The sequence below is a fragment of the Delphinapterus leucas genome, unplaced genomic scaffold (genome assembly GCF_059928025.1).
Source record: "Delphinapterus leucas isolate spDelLeu-1000000601 "Yukka" unplaced genomic scaffold, BTC_Dleu_Yukka2 spDelLeu_asBTCV2_sq25, whole genome shotgun sequence".
NCBI classification, from domain to species: domain Eukaryota; kingdom Metazoa; phylum Chordata; class Mammalia; order Artiodactyla; family Monodontidae; genus Delphinapterus; species Delphinapterus leucas.
The window spans coordinates 6,844,676-6,863,704 of NW_028322234.1; the positions used below are offsets into that span (position 1 = coordinate 6,844,676).

A 19,029-nucleotide genomic window follows, 5' to 3' on the forward strand; every position below is an offset into this window, starting at 1 on the left:
AGGTGGGACCTGGAGGAAAGCCCAGGACCTGGGTCTGTGGTGGGGCCAAGGTGGACTCTAGGCTTGGGGGCCAAGTCGTTAGGATAGAGCTTGGGTCCAGCGTACAGCTGCTAAGTCGAGGCATGGGATGGGGCTTGCCAGTGACTGACGGAATGGAAGAGCTATGCCTGGGGGCGTGGAGATACACTAATGATTGGCAGAAAAGCCTGGGCCGGGCTAGGAGCAAGGAGGCCTGTGCCCACTTTGGGATGGGGCGGAGCCTGTCTGAGACATGCCCAATCCCAGGTATGGGGGGGGCCGGCTCCAAGCGGGAGCGGAGCGCGACATCTGGGCGGGGTTGGGTTGGCCGTGGGGCGGGGCTCGGGCGGGCCGTGGCCTCACAGCTCTCCGCCTCCCCAGGATGCGGGCTCCAGGTGCGGGTTCGGCCTCCGTGGCCTCACTGGTGCTGCTGTGGTTGCTCGGACTGCCGTGGACCTGGAGCACAGCGGTGGCGCTCGGCGTGTACGTAGGCGGCGGCGGATGGCGTTTTCTGCGCATCGTCTGCAAAACCGCGAGGCGGGACCTCTTGTGAGTGCAGCCCGGGCCTGATACAAGGGCTGGGGTCGGGGGCGGGCTGAGCGCCCAGCGGGGCGAACAGAGGGGGCTGAAAGGGCAGCGTGGGGGACCTTGAGGGCTTGGAGGGGGGAGGTTTTGGAGACTGGGGGCGGGGTTTGGGTGAGGGCGGGGCTAGGGGCGGGGCTTGGACCTGAAAAGAGTGGGTTCGGGGACTCTGAGGGCACCAGAAGGGGACATCTTGAGGGATTCCCTGGAGGGAGATGAGTAGATTTCAATGTCCTTGAGCCTGCGTGGGTGACCTCAGGGCTCTGGACGGCAACTTGGGGGTACTAGGGCAGCGAGTAGGACTTCCAGAGAGCTGAGGCTGATTGGGAGGCCGTGCGTGTTTGGGGGGGTCTCTATGGGGCTTTGGTGACTGTGGGAGGGATCTGGGGCGTCTTCAGGGACTCCGGTAGGTCCCTAGGAGTTCTCAGGGGGACTTTCTCAGGGAGAATGAAAGGGCTTCCTGGGGCATGTGTAAAGGGCTTTTAGAGCCTTTGAAGGGTGTTTGTCTCCTCAGGGCCATTTACAGGTCTCTCTGTGGTCGGGGTGCTCTTTGAGAGTTTGAGGTCTGTGCGTGACTTTGGGGGTTCAGAATCTGTGGAGAGGTTGCTGTGTATTCCAAGATTTGCTCTCTGGTGACTGAGAATCTCTGGGGAGGGGATTCTGGTGGTGTTTGCAGGCATCCTTGGAAGGTCTCGGGTATCTCTAGGGGCTTCCTCAGAGAAGCTGTTGGGAGTCCTCCTGGGGTGAAATAAGTGCTTCTGGGCATTACCACCGGAGCAAATCTCAGGAACAGCCTCCATGTGGAAGTCCCTGAGCACTTGCTATGGGTCTGCCAGTCTTGGTGCCCATGGGGAGGTGGGAGGACTAACCCACTGTAAGGGTGAAGAAACTGAGGCTCTGTGAGCAGCAGGGATGGTGTGCAGCTGGAAAAACCTCCACTGCAAATTGACTGGTTCTGAACCTTCTAGAACCTGACCTTTTTTTTCCACGCCCTGGCCCCTGCCCCTGCCCTTGGTTTTCTGACATGCAGATTGGACTGTGCTCTCTGTTCAGACACCCTCCACAACCTCCATCCTCTGCAGTAGAAAAGACTCAGCCTCCAGCTGGGTACTTGAGGTCCTGACAATCTATTCCCTGCCCACTTGCCACTCCCCACCTCTCCATAGGTTCATCTGGCCCCCAGATCAACTTGCCTTGTCAGGCTCAGGCTGCTTTCCTCTGTCTGGAATACACTGGCCCTCCTTTTGCCTGGCAACTCCTTATGATGTTGCCTCCCTCAGGGGACCCTTTGCTGAATTTTCCTGCTCAGCACCCTCCCATGGCTCCTTGTTGCTCTTAGAATCTAGACCACATGAGGTTTCTGACCATGTTCCCAACCTCCTGTCCTTTCCTTTGTCACTCTTCCAGCTACACTGGCCTCCTTGCTGTTCCTAAACACACTCGTATTTATTCCAGCCCCAGGGCCTTTGCATTTGCTATACCCTCTGCCCAGATCACTCTTCCCCTGCTCTTCATTTTCATCATGCCATGGCTTAAATGTCAGCTTGTCAGACAGCTCTCCCCTGACCCTATGTCTCCGTAGACCCTCCCACCTTGTTGCTCTCTGGCAGAATGGCCCAGATTTACACAGGGCTTCCTCTGTGTGAGGCACTCTGCTAAGCATGACTTCTTCAAGTCCTCCCAACCACCCTGAGAGGTGGGTACTCTCTTGTCCCATCTTACAGATGAGCAAACTGAGGCACAGCATAGTTTTGTCACTTGCCCAAGGTCACACAGCTGGCCAGCAGTGGAGGCAGGATTTGAACCCAGGCAGTGTGGCTCCAGAGCTTGACTTGTAACCACTAGTGGCATCAGTCACTTGTAATTATCATATGTGTCTGCTTTCTTGCTTTTTAATTTTGGGGTCTCTTTCCCCCCACTAAACTGTGGGCCCTGTTGGGGGGCCAGCACAGATGGAGACCGTGTTGGACTTTGTGCTCCTGTGGCCCTGGTCTTCCGTCAGGGCGGCACACAACAGGAGCGCAGGGTATATTTTTTGGATGGCAGGTCTTCACTCCTTCCTTTTTTGGATGGCAGGTCTTCACTCCTTCCTTTTTTGGATGGCAGGTCTTCACTCCTTCATGCCCAAGGAAGGGGATATCTGTGACCAGCTCTGTCTCCCCTGGGACAGGACAGAAGCTGGGTCCACTCCGAGTCCCCAACACAGAGCTTGACACACTTTCTGTAGGAGGCAGCCTGGAAGATGGCCCCACCTCCCAGTCTTCTCACCTTTGTATGATCCCTTCCCTTTGAGTGTGGGCTGGACCTAGTGACTCACTTCTAATGACCAGAATACAGCAAGAGCAACGGGATATTACTTCTGAGATTAGGTAATGAAAAAGACTGTGGCTTCCATCTTGGGTTCTCTCTCATGGGTCACTCCCTCTGGGGGAAGCTAGCTGTCATGTAAGGCAGCTCTGTGGAGAGTCTCACATGAGTGAACTTGGAAATGGATTCTCTCCCAGTGAAACCTTGAGATGATCACAGCCCCTGCTGACACCTTGATTACAGCCTCACAAGACACCCTGAGCCAGAACCACCCAGCTAAGCTGCTTCTGGATTTGTGACCCACAGAAGCTGTGAGATAATCAGTGTTTGCTCTTTTCAGCTAGTAATTTTGGCTGCAATTTGTTACACAGCAATAGCTAACTAATGCAGCTTATGTAACACCCACCCACCTCTGTACCAGGTTTTGTTCTAGTGTTCTCACAGTCCTGTAAGGAAGGAATGCTTACTAATCCCATTTTGTGGTTGGTGAACCACAGCACCGAGAGGGGAGGTCATTTGCCCAAGAACACAGAGCTGTGGAGCGGCAGGACTCCAGAGTATGTGTTCTTAGCTACTGTGTTGTGCTGGGGTGGTGGTGCAGGCGGGCTGCATTTAGAACCTAGGTTCAGAAATATTTAAGCACCCAGCCTCAGTTCTTCTAACTCGTCTTCTATTTTCCTCATGAAATCTGATCACATTCATCTGTGTTTCTTTCTTCCTGCCCCGGTGTCCTAGAGCTCAGGGTGAAAGCAGGAAGGGGCAGAAGGAGCAGAGGGGCAAGAAGAGGCCTCAGGAAGGGCCCAAAGGTGGACAGTGGCCTCTTTGTCCCCTGGGTGGGGGTGGCTTGTGCTGCTGCCAGGGTGGGGGTGGCCCAGACATGTGGCCCAGACATGTGGCTGGAGCCCAGTGCTGAGTGTGGGTGTGCTCCAGAGAGGCTGGGGGCGAGGGCGGGAGGGACAGGCCGTGAAGACTGGGCCCCATTGTGAATGCTTGAGTAACCTGAGCACGAGCCACTGCAGCCTCAGTCGAGTTTCTCTGCTGTGCTGTCTGTGGACAGGGAGCACTCCTGCGGGAGCTGCTTCCTGTGCTTCCTACCCTTGCTGATGGCCCTCTCCCCGTGGCTGTAACACTAGCACCCCTTCATGGGGTTCTTGGGGTGCTCTACTGAAGCTCTTAGAGGAGAGCTGGGCACATAGTAGGCACCCAGACTTGTTGGTACTGATCGCCTTCACCCAGCAGTGGGTACCTCAGAGCTTAGGTGCTTGGTGGCTAGAGCCGGAGCGTCTAGCTGTGGCCCTCACCCTGCGCCTTGCTAGCCCATGAAACATCACCCTCTGAGTCTTAGTTCCTTCATCTCTAAGAGTACACCTTGTGCATCCTCTCTTCTTTAAGAAAACATGAATTGAGCACCTGTTGTGTGCAGCACGGGCACTTGTTCTGTCACGTGGTACGTGGTGACTGTTTGGGAGCAGGCCTGAGGAGGAACAGAGGGACCCTGCCAGGGGGACTGGTCTGTGTTGTTCTGTCCTCTACTTGCTGTGTGACCTTGGGTGTGTAATTCACCTCCCTGAGCTCCCAGCTCATCCACCATCTGACATGGGGATTTTAGAACCCTACTTTGGAGGGTGGCCGTAAGGTTAGCTCAGTAAATGCTGAGGCTGCTCACCGTAGCAACTCTATTTATTCGTTGAATGGTTGAGATATCAGGATCTGACCAGGGAGGTGGATGTATAAACAGCTAACTTTTAACATTTTACATTTTCAGTTATTTTTTTGTAACAGTTAATACATAACACAGCTACAAAATTTAAATGTTAGGGAGAGGTTTGCTGTGAATGCTGCCCTCTCTCCACTGCCCCCAGCCCTGCAGTTCCCCTCCTCAGAGGCATCTTGTGTCTCTTTCCCAAGAAATACATGTGGACCTCTTCTTGTTCTTGGTGCTCACAGATGGCCACACATTCTCCATCATATTCTTCACCTCCAGCTTTCTTTCTTCTCTCCACTTTCACTTGAAATTTTTGCTTTTATTAAAGTCATGCAGGCTTCGAGATGAAAGACTCTAGCCTTCTACCTCAAGTGGCAGCTGCCAGCCCCACCCTCTACCCACATTTTCCCTTCCCTTCCAGGAGTGATTCTTACCTCTCCTTTGAATCTTTTGGACTTCACCTGCATGTCTCTAAATGGCTTATGTGACAAATCTGCATTTTTTCACTTTGAGACTAGATGTGTCATCTCACACCATGGAAGATGAGGATTTGGCATCCCTTTATCCCCCCGTCCTTACTCTCTTCCTGTCCCCGTGCATGGTGTGTACCTACCCGCCCTCATACATACACAGACACACATGTTCTTCCATCCCTTCGTTGTCCCAATATGATTACAGTTGATTCTCATTATTGGTGGTAGTTTTCTTCTTCTTCTTTTTTTCTTTTGGAAATGCTGCAAGGCTTGCGGGATCTTGGTTCCCCCACCAGGGATTGAACCCGCACCCTCGGCAGTGAAAGCACGGAGTCCTAACCACTGGACCACCAGGGAATCCCCTGTGGTAGTTTTGTTCTACAAAGTTGCTGCGAACATTGAATTAGCAAATACTGAACCATTGTTCCTAGGGAAAATACAGGGTTAGGTTCTTGCAAGCCTCTGATCACATTTTCATCAACCAGTCAATACATAATCTTGTTTCATGTGTATTCTGTTTAGAGACACGTCATTTAATATATATTGTTGACTCATTACTGTTGAACTCACTGCCAGCAACATTATAACCCATGCCCGAACGAAACTTATCTAATATGTGTATCCTCTCCATAAGGCACATCACAGCCTTCTTACACTTAGGAACACTAGACAGCATTTCAGCATTATGCCTGGGGCCCATTTTAAGCAGCAAAATCAACAACAAAAAGCACAAAGACACCAAAAAATGTGGCATTAAATAGACTGCCAAAAGGATGCTTGTTTATAATATGAACTAAACAACTTTATGTATTTTTGTCTGGAGTTATTGATTGCCTTCGTATTGGTTAGTTTTCTATGTATGTATCTCTACTTCAAAGCCAAACTCCACAACATTTGTCTCTCTCTCCTCTAATATTTATGGCATCAGATGGGCTTTCAGTTTCATCTTTTTGGAGAAGTCTCTCTTTTAGCCTCCAATCTGTCCAGGCTGGTCTAGTTGCTCTCTCTACCTGGTGGGCAGCCATTACACCAGGCTTGCTCCTACCCATCTTCCTGAGGATTAGCATCACTTCTATCTTGGGTTGGATAGATACCCTGTTTCCTGGGTCCCTGATAGTCCTCTTCCTTGGTTTACTCCTTTAATTAGTTGGAACATATCTTCATTAGCTTTGGGAGAAATCATGTATAGAAATTTAATTTTTTGAGACCCTCCATGTATGAAAATATCTTTATTTCCACACTCACACTTGACTGATGGTCTGGGTATAGACTTCTAGGTTGGATATTATTTTCCTTCAAAATTGAAGGCATTTCTTATTTTCTTCTCACATCATGGTTATTGTTGAGAAGACTAAAACTCTCTGATTCCTGATCCTTTGCAGTGACTTTTTTTTTTCTTTTTTCTTTTTTCCTTCTGGAAGCTTGTGGGATCTTTTCAAGATGGTGGGTTATTTCCATCCATTGTATGATCTGTTGGTGGGTTTCAGGTCAAGGAAGTTTTCTTGATGTTATCATTGGTGATTTCCTCACCTTTATTTCCTTTGTTCTTCTTCGAACTCCTATTATTGAGTGCCTGGAACAATGTCTAGCTTGATAACATTTATTGAATGAATATGATGTTGGATCTTCTGGACTGGTTCTATAATTTTCACATCTTTTTTTTTTCTTAACCTCTTTATTGGAGTATAATTGCGTTACAATAATGTGTTAGTTTCTGCTTTATAACAAAGTGAATCAGCTATCTTCTTATCTTTTTTATTTTCCATCTCTATCGTTTTATCCTACTTTCTATGATATTTCTTCAAATATATCTTTCAGTCCTTCTATTAATGTTTAACTTATGCCCTCACATTTAAAATTTTTTATTATGATTCTTTGTTCAAATTAATAGACTATTTTAATTGATTTTTAATTATGTTTTTTCTTTTTTATATAGACTTTATTTTTTATCAGTTTTAGGTTTACAGAAATTAAGCAGAAAGTACAGAGAGTTCCCATATACCCCCTTACTCTCCCCTGCAGTTTCCCCTGTTTTTTTTTGTTTTTTTTGCGGTACACGGGCCTCTCACCGTTGTGGCCTCTGCCGCTGCGGAGCACAGGCTCCGGACGCGCAGGCTCAGCGGCCATGGCTCACGGGCCCAGCCGCTCCGCGGCATGTGGGATCTTCCCGGACCGGGGCACGAACCCGTGTCCCCTGCATCGGCAGGCGGACTCTCAACCACTGCGCCACCAGGAAAGCCCTCCCCTGTTTTTAATATCTCTTATTAGTGTAGTATGCTTGTTACAGTTGATGAGTCATTGTTGATACATGATTATTAACTAAGCCCCATATTTTTCATTAGGGTTCATGTGTATGTTGTACATTCTTTGTGCCCTCACATTTAAATTTTCCAGGATCTTTTTTTTTATTCCCTGAAAGCTTTTATATAGCATCCTATTCTTGTTTCATGGATGCAGTATATCTTCGTACATTTTCAAGGATATTAATGACTTTATTAGTTTTTTTCTCTTTGCACAATCTCTTTTTCCTCAAAGATTTTCTTCTTTGTTTATTTTAGTCTCCATCATCGCTATTAGAGGAAATCCCCAGGAGTCTGGTAGTCCTTGGCTGTAAAGCCAATTAGAAGCTCTCAGCATGGATGTGTGTAGGGGGTGAGGGGGTCTTGTCAACTGAACTTCATGATGGGGTCACCTGGCCAGGTGGTGCTTTGGGGAAAGTCCAGTGCACTGTCTTTGGGTCTTTTCTCCAGGCCTGGGCACAGGCCGCACCAGCAGCATCCCAGGAACACAGCGGGGAAGAGGGCTGGAGGCTTGGCATCTGGCAAGTAAACATTCACTTAACACCCATTTGCAGGGAGGTGCCCCACCCAGAAACCCTCCTGTGGATGGACTTTCAGTCTTCTCCTGGGTGGCCACTTTTATTTTTTTTTTTTTTCAATTGAGATACTGACTTCTAACACTCTGTTAGTTTCAGGTGAGCAACATAATGATTTGCTATTTGCATAAAGGTTTCTCCTGCTACCCGAAAATAGAGCATTCCTCTGAAACCTTTCATAAACCTAAACGGTGTAAAGGGAAGAAGCAATTACCTTAGGATGCATCTTGCTAATGGGTGCACAAAATAAATTGAGATAAAGTTCAGATGCTCACAGACACAGTTCAAAGCTATGGCAGCTTGATGCTGGGATGCGGAGTGTAGTTCCCAGCGAAGGAGCCTGGCAGTGCCTCTCTCACTGCTTTGGGTGCGCCCTGCCCCTATAACAGCTCCCTGCAGAACAAACACCGAACACTATTTTTACTTTTTGCCTTTCAGTGTAAAAGCGAAAATCCTCTTTGGATTTCTTTCGGTTAGCAAAAACAGGTACTCATTTTGGTCTTTCTCAAAAGAGAAGCGGCATTAAAGTGAATTTTTGAAAAGTAGGGGATGCTGGTATATTGTGAAATGATCACCACTGTAAGTCTAGTTAACATCTGTCACCATACATAGTTACAAACATTTTTTTCTTGTGAGGAGAACTTTTAAGATCTACTCTCTTAGCAACTTTCAAATGTGCCATGAGGTATTATTGACTATAGTCACCATGTCGTACATTACATCCCCATGACATTTATTTCACAGAGGGGGCTTCTTAAACAGATTTCCATCAGTCCTCCACTGCAGCCCAGGACTCTGCTTTCCCCCTCCTCCTGGGGCCTCCACCTCTCATGTGCTGCTGCCCAGCTTCCCAAAGTGGGGTGATTTGGTCTCCACTTCCATTTTCCCAGTCCTTGTGAGTTCACACTTAAGACCTTTTTACTAGCCGTTTTGGGAGGCACTGTCAACAGTCAGTGTCCGAGTGCTCAATCTGCCATCTTTGCCGCATGGTCAGCAGTAACTTTCCCCATTTACCTTTAGGGTCCTTCCTCATCCCTTGCATTGGGGGCGCCGTTCTTGTGCGCAGCCTTCTGTTGGAAGCTTCAGCTCGAGCCGTTGTTCGTCTAACCCCGCGCCTACTGCAGGATGTTTGGATTCTTTCCCATCTTCTGCTCACTGGAGGCTACAAATGAATAATGCGCCGTCATTTCCCCTGCGTGACTTTAATGTGTCAAAATCAGTATACCAGTTGGCGGAGCGATTCAGAGCCATGGAGAGACATTCCCGACCTTGGGCCGTCTCCTCCTACTCTCTGCTTCACTCACTCCTCTCCTCCCACTGGCCTTTGCTCTCTTTTAAACCTGCCAATCTCCTTCCTGCCTCCAGGTCTTTGCACTCGTGGTGCCCTCCACCTGGAATACTTCCCCTCGAGCTTTACCCGTGGCTGGCTCCTTCTCATCCTTCAAAGTTCAGTGCACATGTCGCTTCCTCAGACAAGGCTCCCCTGCCCCTTGGGTGAAGTCTGTCCTGGTCGTGCTTGATCACATCATCCTGTTGCTTTTTGCTTAGGAAACGTATAAAACTGTCATTGTTTTTGTTTGCTTTCTCCTTGATTATTGACTGTAAACCCATAGCGGCAGGGATCATGCCTACCTTGGGCACCTGTGTGTCCCCATTCCTGTCATGATGTCCAGCATGTGGTGGTACTTTGTGGAGGTGTGCTGCACTTGTGGATCAGCTCCTCTGGGGAGGTGTTTCTCCACGAGGAGGCTTCAGCTGCAAGTAGTGGGAGTCCCAACTAGAAGTGGCATCAACAGTAAAGCACATTTATAGCCATGTGCAATGGGGTATTGGGACATGAGGTGGCTTCTTCAGGCTGATCAATTTGTGTTCAGCATGTTATTATTGGCCCAAGTTCCTTCTGCCTTTCTGATCTGGCATCCTTGCTTCAAAGGCTTGGCGTCTCCTGTTAGTTACCCTCATGGTCTCATATTGGCTGCTGTGGCTCCAGCCATCACATGCTGATAGAAGAAAGTGAACATGGGACTACCAGGCCTCATGTTGCAGGGAGTGTGAAAGGGGCTATTGTGATGGCGGGAGGTCTATGAGTTGGGCAGTGTTGGAGTTAGAGCCAGATTTCCAGAGCTTTGAACACTGAGCAGAAGACAGTCTTACGTTCCCAGGGAAGTGTTCTGAGCAGGGAAGCAGCACAGCTAGGCTGGGCTGCATGGAGGAAGAGGGTGGCTTGGTGAGGAGGGTTTGGGGCAGTCAGGCAGGAAATGCACTTGTTCCCATACAGTGGGAATGGAGACACACCCCCTCTGCTCCCTTGAATGGGGCACTGGGGTGAGAGCGGTAAGGAAGATAGACGAAGGCTGGAGATGAAGCAGAGTGTGTTAGTTTCTTGTGGCTGTCATAACAATGTAGCACAAACTAGGGGACTTAAAACAACAGAAATTTATTCTGCCATAGTCGTAGAGGCCTGAAGTCTGAAATCAAGGTGTGGGCAGGGTTGGTTCCTTCTGGAGGCTCCGAGGGAGAATCTGTTCCCTGCCTCTCTCCTAGCTTCTGGTGGCTTCCAGCAATCCTTGGCAGTTCCTTGGCTTGTGGCTGCATCACTCAGCCCAATCTCTGCCTCCGTCTTCAGATGGCCTTCTTCTCTATGTCTGTGTCTCCTCTTCTGTCTCTTAGAAGGACACTTGTCATTGGATTTAGGGCCCATCCTAAATCCAGGATGATCTCATCTGAAGATCCTCAACTTAATTACATCTGCAAAGACCCTTTTTCCACATAAGGGCTCATTCACAAGTTTGGAGGATCAGGACTTGGATGTATCTTTTTGGGGCCACCATTCACCCCACTACACAGAGAATGGGGCCTGGCCCAGGGTGGAGGCAGGAGACCAGGGGGAGGTGACTGCACCGTTTCAGGCTTGTGACGGTGGGGTCTTGGCCGTGCTTGTGAGATAACTGGATTCCAGCTAGTCTGCATTGGAGAAAGTCATTTGTTCTACCCATCCTTGAGGACCTCCTGTGCCCCACACCCTGTCTGGGCTTCGGGGATGCCGTGGTCACCATGACACGCCATGAACGCACCAGATGATGCTTTTCCTGTCCTGTGGAGCCCACAGCCTAATGAGGGAGAAGGATCTCGAGAAGGAAATGAGGAAATAATTTAAACATCAGAAAGTGACAAGAAGAATACAGCACATGGGGGAGAGGCAAGGATAGTGCATGACTACTGCAGCCAGGGCGGTAGGTGTGGGGCATCCAGCACAGGCGGTCAGATGAGAAGGAGCCAACCGTGCAAAGACCTGGGGGATGGAAGAGTTCTCCAGGCAGAGGGAACAGCAGGTGCAAAGCCCAGAGGCAGGACCCGACCCTCCTGGGCAGAGTAACGATGAATCCCTCTTTTTCAATCCTTCTTCTTGGTTGGGCACTTAATACATTTGACAGGTATTAGGCTGAGAATTGCACTGTTGCCCCATTTACAGATGCACTGCTGTTGTGGGCCCTGCTTCCTCTTTGTAAATAGGACAATGGCAGTACCTACACTTTGCTGAGCTGGAGAACACTTGGAGCTTGTTATATTCAGTCTCCTGATACTCCAAGTAAGGAAACTGAGGCCCAGAGAGGGCAGGGTCTGCCCAGGTGCCACAGCTGGTAAGCGGTGGAGTAGGATCTGAACCAAGGCCATTGACTCCAGGGCACTTTTTCTTTCTTCTGGGCTCTGCTGGGGCTCACAGCTCTGGGACAGACACTTGAGGAATCAGTGTTTGCACAAGGCCCTCAGATCATGTCCTGCCTCCTCCCCTGGACCATTACTCCCAGGGGACCTCCTGGGCTGGCCCCTGCTCTTGGAACTTGCTTGTTCCTCTTTCTTCCTTACAGGGTAGGTATGAGTCAAGTTGCTGGGCAGATAAAATGCTAATTCAACTCTGTTTTCTTACTGACAGTGCATACCTCCCTGGGGAGAGGATAGCAACAGAGTTTATTGAGAATGTAGGACACGCCAGGCCCTCTCCTTAGAAGTCTCCATCCATCTCTTTTGTCCCCTAATGACCTGGAAGGCATGGGATCTTATTGTCCCCATTAACCAGGAGGCCCAGAGAGGGATGTACCCACCCATGCCCACTGTATGAGTGTCCTGGGGCTGCCGTAACAAATTACCACAATCTTGGTAGCTTAAAACAAAAGGAGTTTGTTGTCTCAAAGTTCTGGAGACCAGAAGCCCCAAATCAGCTTCTGGGGGGGTCCAGGCGTCCTTGGCTTGGCTTGTGGCTGCATCACTCCAGTCTCTGCCTCTGTCTCCTCAGAGCCTTCTCCCTTGTGTCTTTGTGCTCTCTCTTCTTCTTCTTTTTTTTTTTACTTTTTGGCTGTACTGCACAGCATGCGGGATCTTAGTTCCCCGACCAGGGATTGAACCCACGACCCCTGCAGTGGAAGTGCAGTGTCTTAATCACTGGACCGCCAGGGAAGTCCCTTTCTCTTCTTGTAGAGATACCTGTTATTGGATTTAGGGCCCACCTAGGCAATCAGGATGACCTCATCTCACACTTACCTTAATTATATCTGCAAAGGCCCTGTTTCCAAATAAGGTCATAGTCTGAGATTCTGGGTGTACATGAATTTTTGGAGACACTCTTCAACAACTGCAGTCACACAGGCAGAAGAGACTGGGCTGCATTTGAGCCAGCCTGTGGGGCACCAGCATCGTCCTTACATTCTAGGCCCTGTTTCTAGTGCTGGGACTACATCCCTGGACACAATAGACAGATAGACAGGGTGCCTGCTCTCATGGAAAAAGACAAAGAATTCAGGAAACCCACAAAGGAAGATGGCAGTTTTAGATTGGGATGATCACTTTGAAGGAATAAAGCGATGGTGGTGGGGGGGTGTGGGTGCTGGGAATGTATCAGTTACCTATGGCTGTGTAACAAATTACCCCTTTAACTAGGGGCTTAAAAAATGATCATTATCGTCTCCTATGTCTAGGCTTCCTTACAGCTCAGTGCTGGGTTCCCAGGGCCAGTGTCCTGAGAGAGAGGGAAAGCGAGAGGGCATGAGGGCTCCTGCATGCTGGGAAGAAGGTGTGCTGTCTTTGTGCCCTGGGCTCAGAAGTCACATAGCATCACTTCTGCTACATTCTCTTCCTTAGAAGCAAGCTCCTCAGTCTGCCCACACTCAAGTGGATGGGAAATAGAACCCACCTTTTGAAGGGAGGACTGTCAAAGGGTTTGCAGGGATATTTTAAAATAGCCATACTGATCCAAGCGGGGCAGGGCTGGGAGGACCCCTCTGAGCAGGTGTCATTGGAGCTGAGAGGTGAAGGATGAGAAGGAGCCGAGATGAGGGGCCTGGGGCAGAGTATTCCAGGCAGTGAGAGCTGGGCAAAGGCCCTGGGGCAGGAACCTCTGCCCTGCTGAAGATCAGGGAAGGAGGCAAGAGCAAGCTGGGGCAATGGAGGGTGATGAGGTGGCCAGATGCATGGGGCTGGGCCGTGCTGGGCCTCACAGGCCACAGGGAAGGCATTTGATTGAAAAAACAGTGGGAGCCTTAAAACATTATTTTAAAAAACTTTTTTGATTTTTTAAAAAATTTTTTAAAATTTAGGGAATTCCCTGGGCGGTCCAGTAGTTAGGACTCCACACTTCCACTGCAGGGGGCCCATTCCAGTCCCTGGTCAGGGAGCTAAGATCCTGCAAGCTGCACGGCGCAGCCAAAAAAATTTTTAAAAATTTATTTAAAAAATTTTTAAATTAAATTTTTATTTAATTTTTTTTTTTTTTTTTGTGGTACACGGGTCTCTGACTGTTGTGGCCTCTCCCGTTGCGGGGCACAGGCTCCGGACGCGCAGGCCCAGCGGCCGTGGCTCACGGGCCCAGCTGCTCCGCAGCATGTGGGATCCTCCCGGACCGGGGCACAAACCCGTGTCCCCTGCATCGGCAGGCGGACTCTCAACCACTGCGCCACCAGGGGAGCCCAAATATTTTTTATTTCTAAAATTTATTTTTTTATTTTATTTTTTAAAAATTTGTGTTAAAAACATTTTACTATGGAAAATTTCAAGCTTACAGAAGTAGAGAGAATAATGTAATAAACCCATGTGCCCATCCCCCAGCTTCCGTGATCTTCATATGATTGTTTCCTCATCTCCACCCACTTCCTCCTGTGTCTGAATCTCAGTGGCACATCTTTCTATCTGTTAGTTTTCCAGGGTGTACATCTGGAAGGTAAGGACTCCTGTTTTTAACCTTGCCACAGACAGTCTTCATGAGTTTCATTCATTCATTCATTTTTATTGTAGTAAAACACATATAATATAAAATTTACCATTAGGGACATTGAGTACATTCACAGTGATGTGCAACCATCAGCTCTATCTAGCTCCAGAACATTTCCATCACCCCAAAAGGAAACCCTGTCCCCATTAGCAGTTACTCCCCATTCTCCCTCCCCCAGCTCCTAGTAACCACCAATCTGCTCTGTCTTCATGGGTTGTTTTTGAGGTGTAATTTACATATAATAAAATGCACCTGTTCTAAGTGTTCATTTAGGATTTGGGGAACCACACCCAGGTAACCTTCCTGGGGGCAGAGTGAGGACCACCTGTCTCGGTCAGGGCAGAGCAAGCTGCTGTAACAAACAGGTCCCCACTTGACAGTGGCTTAACCCAGCACAAAGTTACCTCTCAGAGTCAGGTGGCAGGGCAGAGAGCCAGGTAAAGCCAGAAGACCACTTGTTTCTTGAGCTCCTGCACTGAGAAATTCTAGCCTTCTTGGTTCTGTGATCTAAAGCCATTTCTGTTTGCTTAAAACAGCACGAACAAGTTCATGTCTCACTCATCTGACAGCCTGGCATCATCAGTGCTGGCTGCTCATCTCCACAGGGTCATTCAGGAACCTGGCTCCTTCCTACTGGGGTTCTATCTTCCCCTGGGGCCTCTGATCCCCTTGTCTCTACTAGCAGGTGAAGACAGAGGAGCAAGACACCTGCCATCAGGGCCTCTCGCTAGCCTGTCTTCTGGCCTTACCTGGGGCAGAGGCACCTCCTCCCCTGGTTGGGGGCACACGTGCTGGATGGCTCAGCCACCTGTGCCTAGTGCCATTGAGTAACTTGGGAGTGGAACAGACCCCCAGCTCAGGGGGTGGACCCCAGGGCCCGGTTGAGGCAGGCGGGGCATGAGGAGTCCAAGCTGGAGGCAGTGGGGGGGTCAGCATGGGGCACTTGGGCTGCCCCAGGAGAGAAAAACAAGGATAGGACTGGGCCTGGCTCCCTCAGGGTCACCAAGCAAGCTGTGGCGGAGGAGGACAGGGTGACTCTGATTTACACTGCATGGCCTGGCCAGCTGTGAGAATCCGCCGACTTCTGGGCTGACTGGTAAATGGCCCTTTGCCCTTAGTTTCTCCAAGAGACCCAGCAACCCAAGGGTCCTTATTGAACACTTGCCACCCTTGGGAACACAGGGACCTTCTCCTCCGCTTTCTCCACGTGGGGATGCTGAGGCTTGGGGTGGTCTCCTGGAAGCCGGGCAGGACCCTCAGTGACACCGTCCCCTCGTCCCCCCTCCCAGCGGCCTCTTCGTGCTGATGCGCGTGCGCCTGGAGCTGCGGTGGCACCAGCGCGCCCGCCACACCATCCCGCAGATCTTCCAGGAGGTGGTACGGCGGCAGCCTGAGCACCTGGCGCTGGTGGACGCGGGCAGTGGCGTGTGCTGGACCTTCGCGCAGCTGGACGCCTACTCCAATGCCGTGGCCAACCTATTCTGCCATCTGGGCTACACGCCAGGCGACGTGGTGGCCATCTTCCTGGAGGGCCGGCCTGAGTTTGTGGGGCTGTGGCTGGGTCTGGCCAAGGCGGGCATGGAGGCCGCGCTGCTCAATGTTAACCTGCGGCGGGAGCCCCTGATCTTCTGCCTGGGCACCTCGGGCGCCAAGGCCCTGGTCTTCGGACGGGAGCTGGCAGCGGGTGAGGCCGGGTGTGGGCAGCATCTCGGTGGGGGCCTGGGGCCGCCCAGGGCAGGGAGATGGTGTTTCCCCGTCCCTGGGAGGGGACCTGCCCGTCCTTGACCGTGACATATGTATTGGGCCGCAGTGGTGGCCGAGGTGAGTGGACAGCTGGGCAAGAGCCTGGTCAAGTTCTGTTCTGGAGACATGGGGCCCGAGGGTGTCTTGCCGGACATCCAGCTCCTGGACCCGCTGCTGAAGGAGGCCTCCACAGCCCCCCTAGCCCAGCCCCCTGGCAAGGGCATGGATGGTGAGTCCAGGTGGGATCCCCCCCTGCCGATGCCCACCCAGTCCCCTCGTCCGCCTCACGCCAGCCTCCGGTCCCCAACACCCACATCTCTCTTAGATCGACTCTTCTACATCTACACATCAGGGACCACAGGGCTGCCCAAGGCTGCCATCGTCGTACACAGCAGGTGAGGGGCCCGTGGGCATTGCCCCCAGCTCAGGAAAGCCACTCCAGTTCCTCTCTATGGCCTGATCCCCCCAACCCCCAGCTCCTTTTGGGGTCTTGTGGGCATCTTGATCCCAATTGGGTAAAACCCACAGCCCATCTCAGGACACCGTGCTGCCCTCTGCCCTTCCTCAGTCTCCTCCTGTCCCCACTCCTGCCCCCAACAGCCCCCTTCTCATCAGTGACCATAGCAAGGTTTAAAATCCTAAGTCAGACCTCCTCTGTGCCAAACCTCCCTGTACCCTCCTTGGCCCTCAGAATAAAAGCCGTATTTGTGTTGTGCGGCTCCCGCCACTTCTCTGATGTCATTTTCCTCCTCTCCACCTCTCGCTCGCTCCCTCCTCGACCCCTCACACTTCCTCAAACCTGCCAGACTCCTTCTGGCCTCAGGACCTTTGCATATGCTCTGCGCTTCACCTGGGTGCCCTTCCCTAGCTCACCCTACAGCACCTTCTTGCCGGGCATTAGCTCATGTGTCACCTCCCCAGGCAGGTTACCCCACCCTCCCTGGCTTTGTCCCCTTCAGCCTCTCTCTCTCCCTTTGCTCTATTATATCCCTCATGGCAGCAAGCACCATTTTCTTTATTTGTTGCATGTTCCTCTCCTGCCAGCCTATAAGGCCCCTATGAGCTGGGCTGGCTCTGCCTCAGTACGCAGCTCGCTCCCCCCACGCCATGCTTTTTTCGGGGGTGTGGGTCCCAGCCCCTGCACTCCCTGCCCCTGCAGGTACTACCGCATAGCGGCATTTACCCACCACTCCTACAGCATGCAGGCGGCAGATGTGCTCTACGACTGTCTGCCCCTGTACCACTCGGCAGGTACCACAGGGAAGCTTGGGCGGGGGAGGGGGCGGGGAATTGGGGACCCCTCATTGAGTCCACTCTCTGCAGGGAACATCATTGGCGTGGGTCAGTGTCTCATCTACGGGCTGACTGTGGTCCTCCGCAAGAAGTTTTCAGCCAGCCGCTTCTGGGATGACTGCGTCAAGTACAACTGCACGGTCAGGCCCCGCCCCCTCTCGCACCTCCAGCCCTCCGCCCACCCTCCCAAGTATTTGGCTCTGAATGGCTGCCTCCCAGGGACTCGGTGGGGCTGGGAGCGGGCAGTCAGTGCTTCTGTGCTCAAGGCCCAGCCCGAGGCTAAACCTTCAACATGTAAACTCATTGGAACCTCACAGCTGCTTGGGAGCGGGCAAAGGCCTCATACCCATTTTGCAGGTGGAGAAACTGAGGCTTTTAATTGGACACAGACTGCCTGAGATCCTTAAGGTGCTGCCTTCCCTACTCCCTGTGCCCCGAAGGTCTTCCCTGCTGGTGGCTGCAGGGAAATGGGTGCAGTCACCGCGCTGGGCTGGTTAAGGCCACAAAGCCCAGGGCTTCCTGGTGGGATAAGCAAGAAGCAGAGGTGGAGGGCATCCACTGTCCTGCAGAGCAGGTAGGGGTTAAGACAAATCCCTTCCTCTCCTCTCCCCTCCACAATGAGAGGAGAGCAGGCCGAGGATTTCAGTGCTGTGATGGGGGTGGAAATACAGGTGCCTAGTACCTTCCTCCAGGTGGAAGAAGGAGTGAGGAGGGGAGGGAAGGGGGTGTGTCCAGGGACTGGCAAATTGGCAGGTGCTGACCCCACCTTGAACAGGTGGGGCCCAGAGACGTTCAGCCACTTGCCCAGATCACACAGCTGGACAGGGTGGGGGCTCTGGGCCGGGGCATCCTAGGGGATCCCTCGGGGTGATGACTCTGCCCTGCTGTGCTTTTGAGGATTTTATGTTCTGCTTGGGGTGGTGGGGGGTGGTCTGGGGAAAACTGCTAATCTGAATCTTGAAATAGAAGACAGTCCCTTTATTAACTTAACTCTTGAGAGTTGCAAATATACATAAATGTGGAAAGAAAAGTTTAGGGGATTCCCAGGTATCCATCACTCGGCTCCAGAGGACATCAGATACCCTCTCCTGCCCCCTCCATGCCCCCAGCACATCCCTCCTTCTGTGTTGTTGTGAAGCAGCCCCAGATAGCAGCGTGTTTCCTGCATGGATATGTCAGTAAAACCTCTGAAAGCTGAGGATTGGTCTTTTTTTTTTTTTTTTTTCAATTGAGGTGAAATTCACGTAAGATTAGCTTTTTTTTTGTTGTTTTCAATTTTTGAACTATTTAGTTTTATTTATTTATTTATTTATTTTTTGGCCACGCCTCACGGCATGCGGGATCTTAGTTCCCCAACCGGGGATGGAACCCGTGCCCCCTGCAGTGGAAGGGCGGAGTCTTAACCGCTGGATCGCCAGGGAAGTCCCCAAGATTAGCTGTTTTAAAGTGGACACTTCAGTGGCACTTAGTCCATTTACAGTGTTGTACAGTCACCACCTCTATGTAGTTCCAGAACATTTCCATCAACCCCAAAAGAACATGCTGTCCCCACTGGCAGTCATTCCCCATTCCCCTTCCCCCAGCGCCTGGCAACCATGAATCTGCTTTCTGTCTCTATGGGTTTGCCTGTTCTGGACATTTCTTATAAATGGGATCTCTGTGTGGCCTTTTTTGTCTGGTGAGGGCTGTTTTTAAAACAAAAGATTTGGGACTTCCCTGGTGGCGCAGTGGTTAAGAATCCACCTGCCAATGCAGGGGACTTGGGTTCGAT

At 51.1% G+C, this 19,029-nt stretch overlaps 1 protein-coding gene across 4 annotated transcripts in view; it reads left to right on the forward strand.

Moving 5' to 3' along the window:
* The window catches only part of SLC27A1 (solute carrier family 27 member 1), a 29,449-nt gene continuing 10,420 nt past the window's right edge, over nucleotides 1-19,029 (forward strand). Inside the window, exons 1-7 of one of the 4 annotated variants that reach the window (XR_016391470.1) lie at nucleotides 1-285; nucleotides 400-567; nucleotides 15,512-15,906; nucleotides 16,033-16,194; nucleotides 16,291-16,360; nucleotides 17,125-17,216; nucleotides 17,289-17,398. Coding sequence is in view for 3 of the 4 variants with exons in the window: in XM_022558415.3 (XP_022414123.1) it covers nucleotides 272-285; nucleotides 400-567; nucleotides 15,512-15,906; nucleotides 16,033-16,194; nucleotides 16,291-16,360; nucleotides 17,125-17,216; nucleotides 17,289-17,398 (1,011 nt within the window). In the remaining variant the exon portion in view is untranslated. The remainder of the gene's footprint in view (nucleotides 286-399; nucleotides 568-15,511; nucleotides 15,907-16,032; nucleotides 16,195-16,290; nucleotides 16,361-17,124; nucleotides 17,217-17,288; nucleotides 17,399-19,029) is intronic. The other 3 variants (XM_089905268.1, XM_022558415.3, XM_022558420.2) reach the window with 3 other exon arrangements.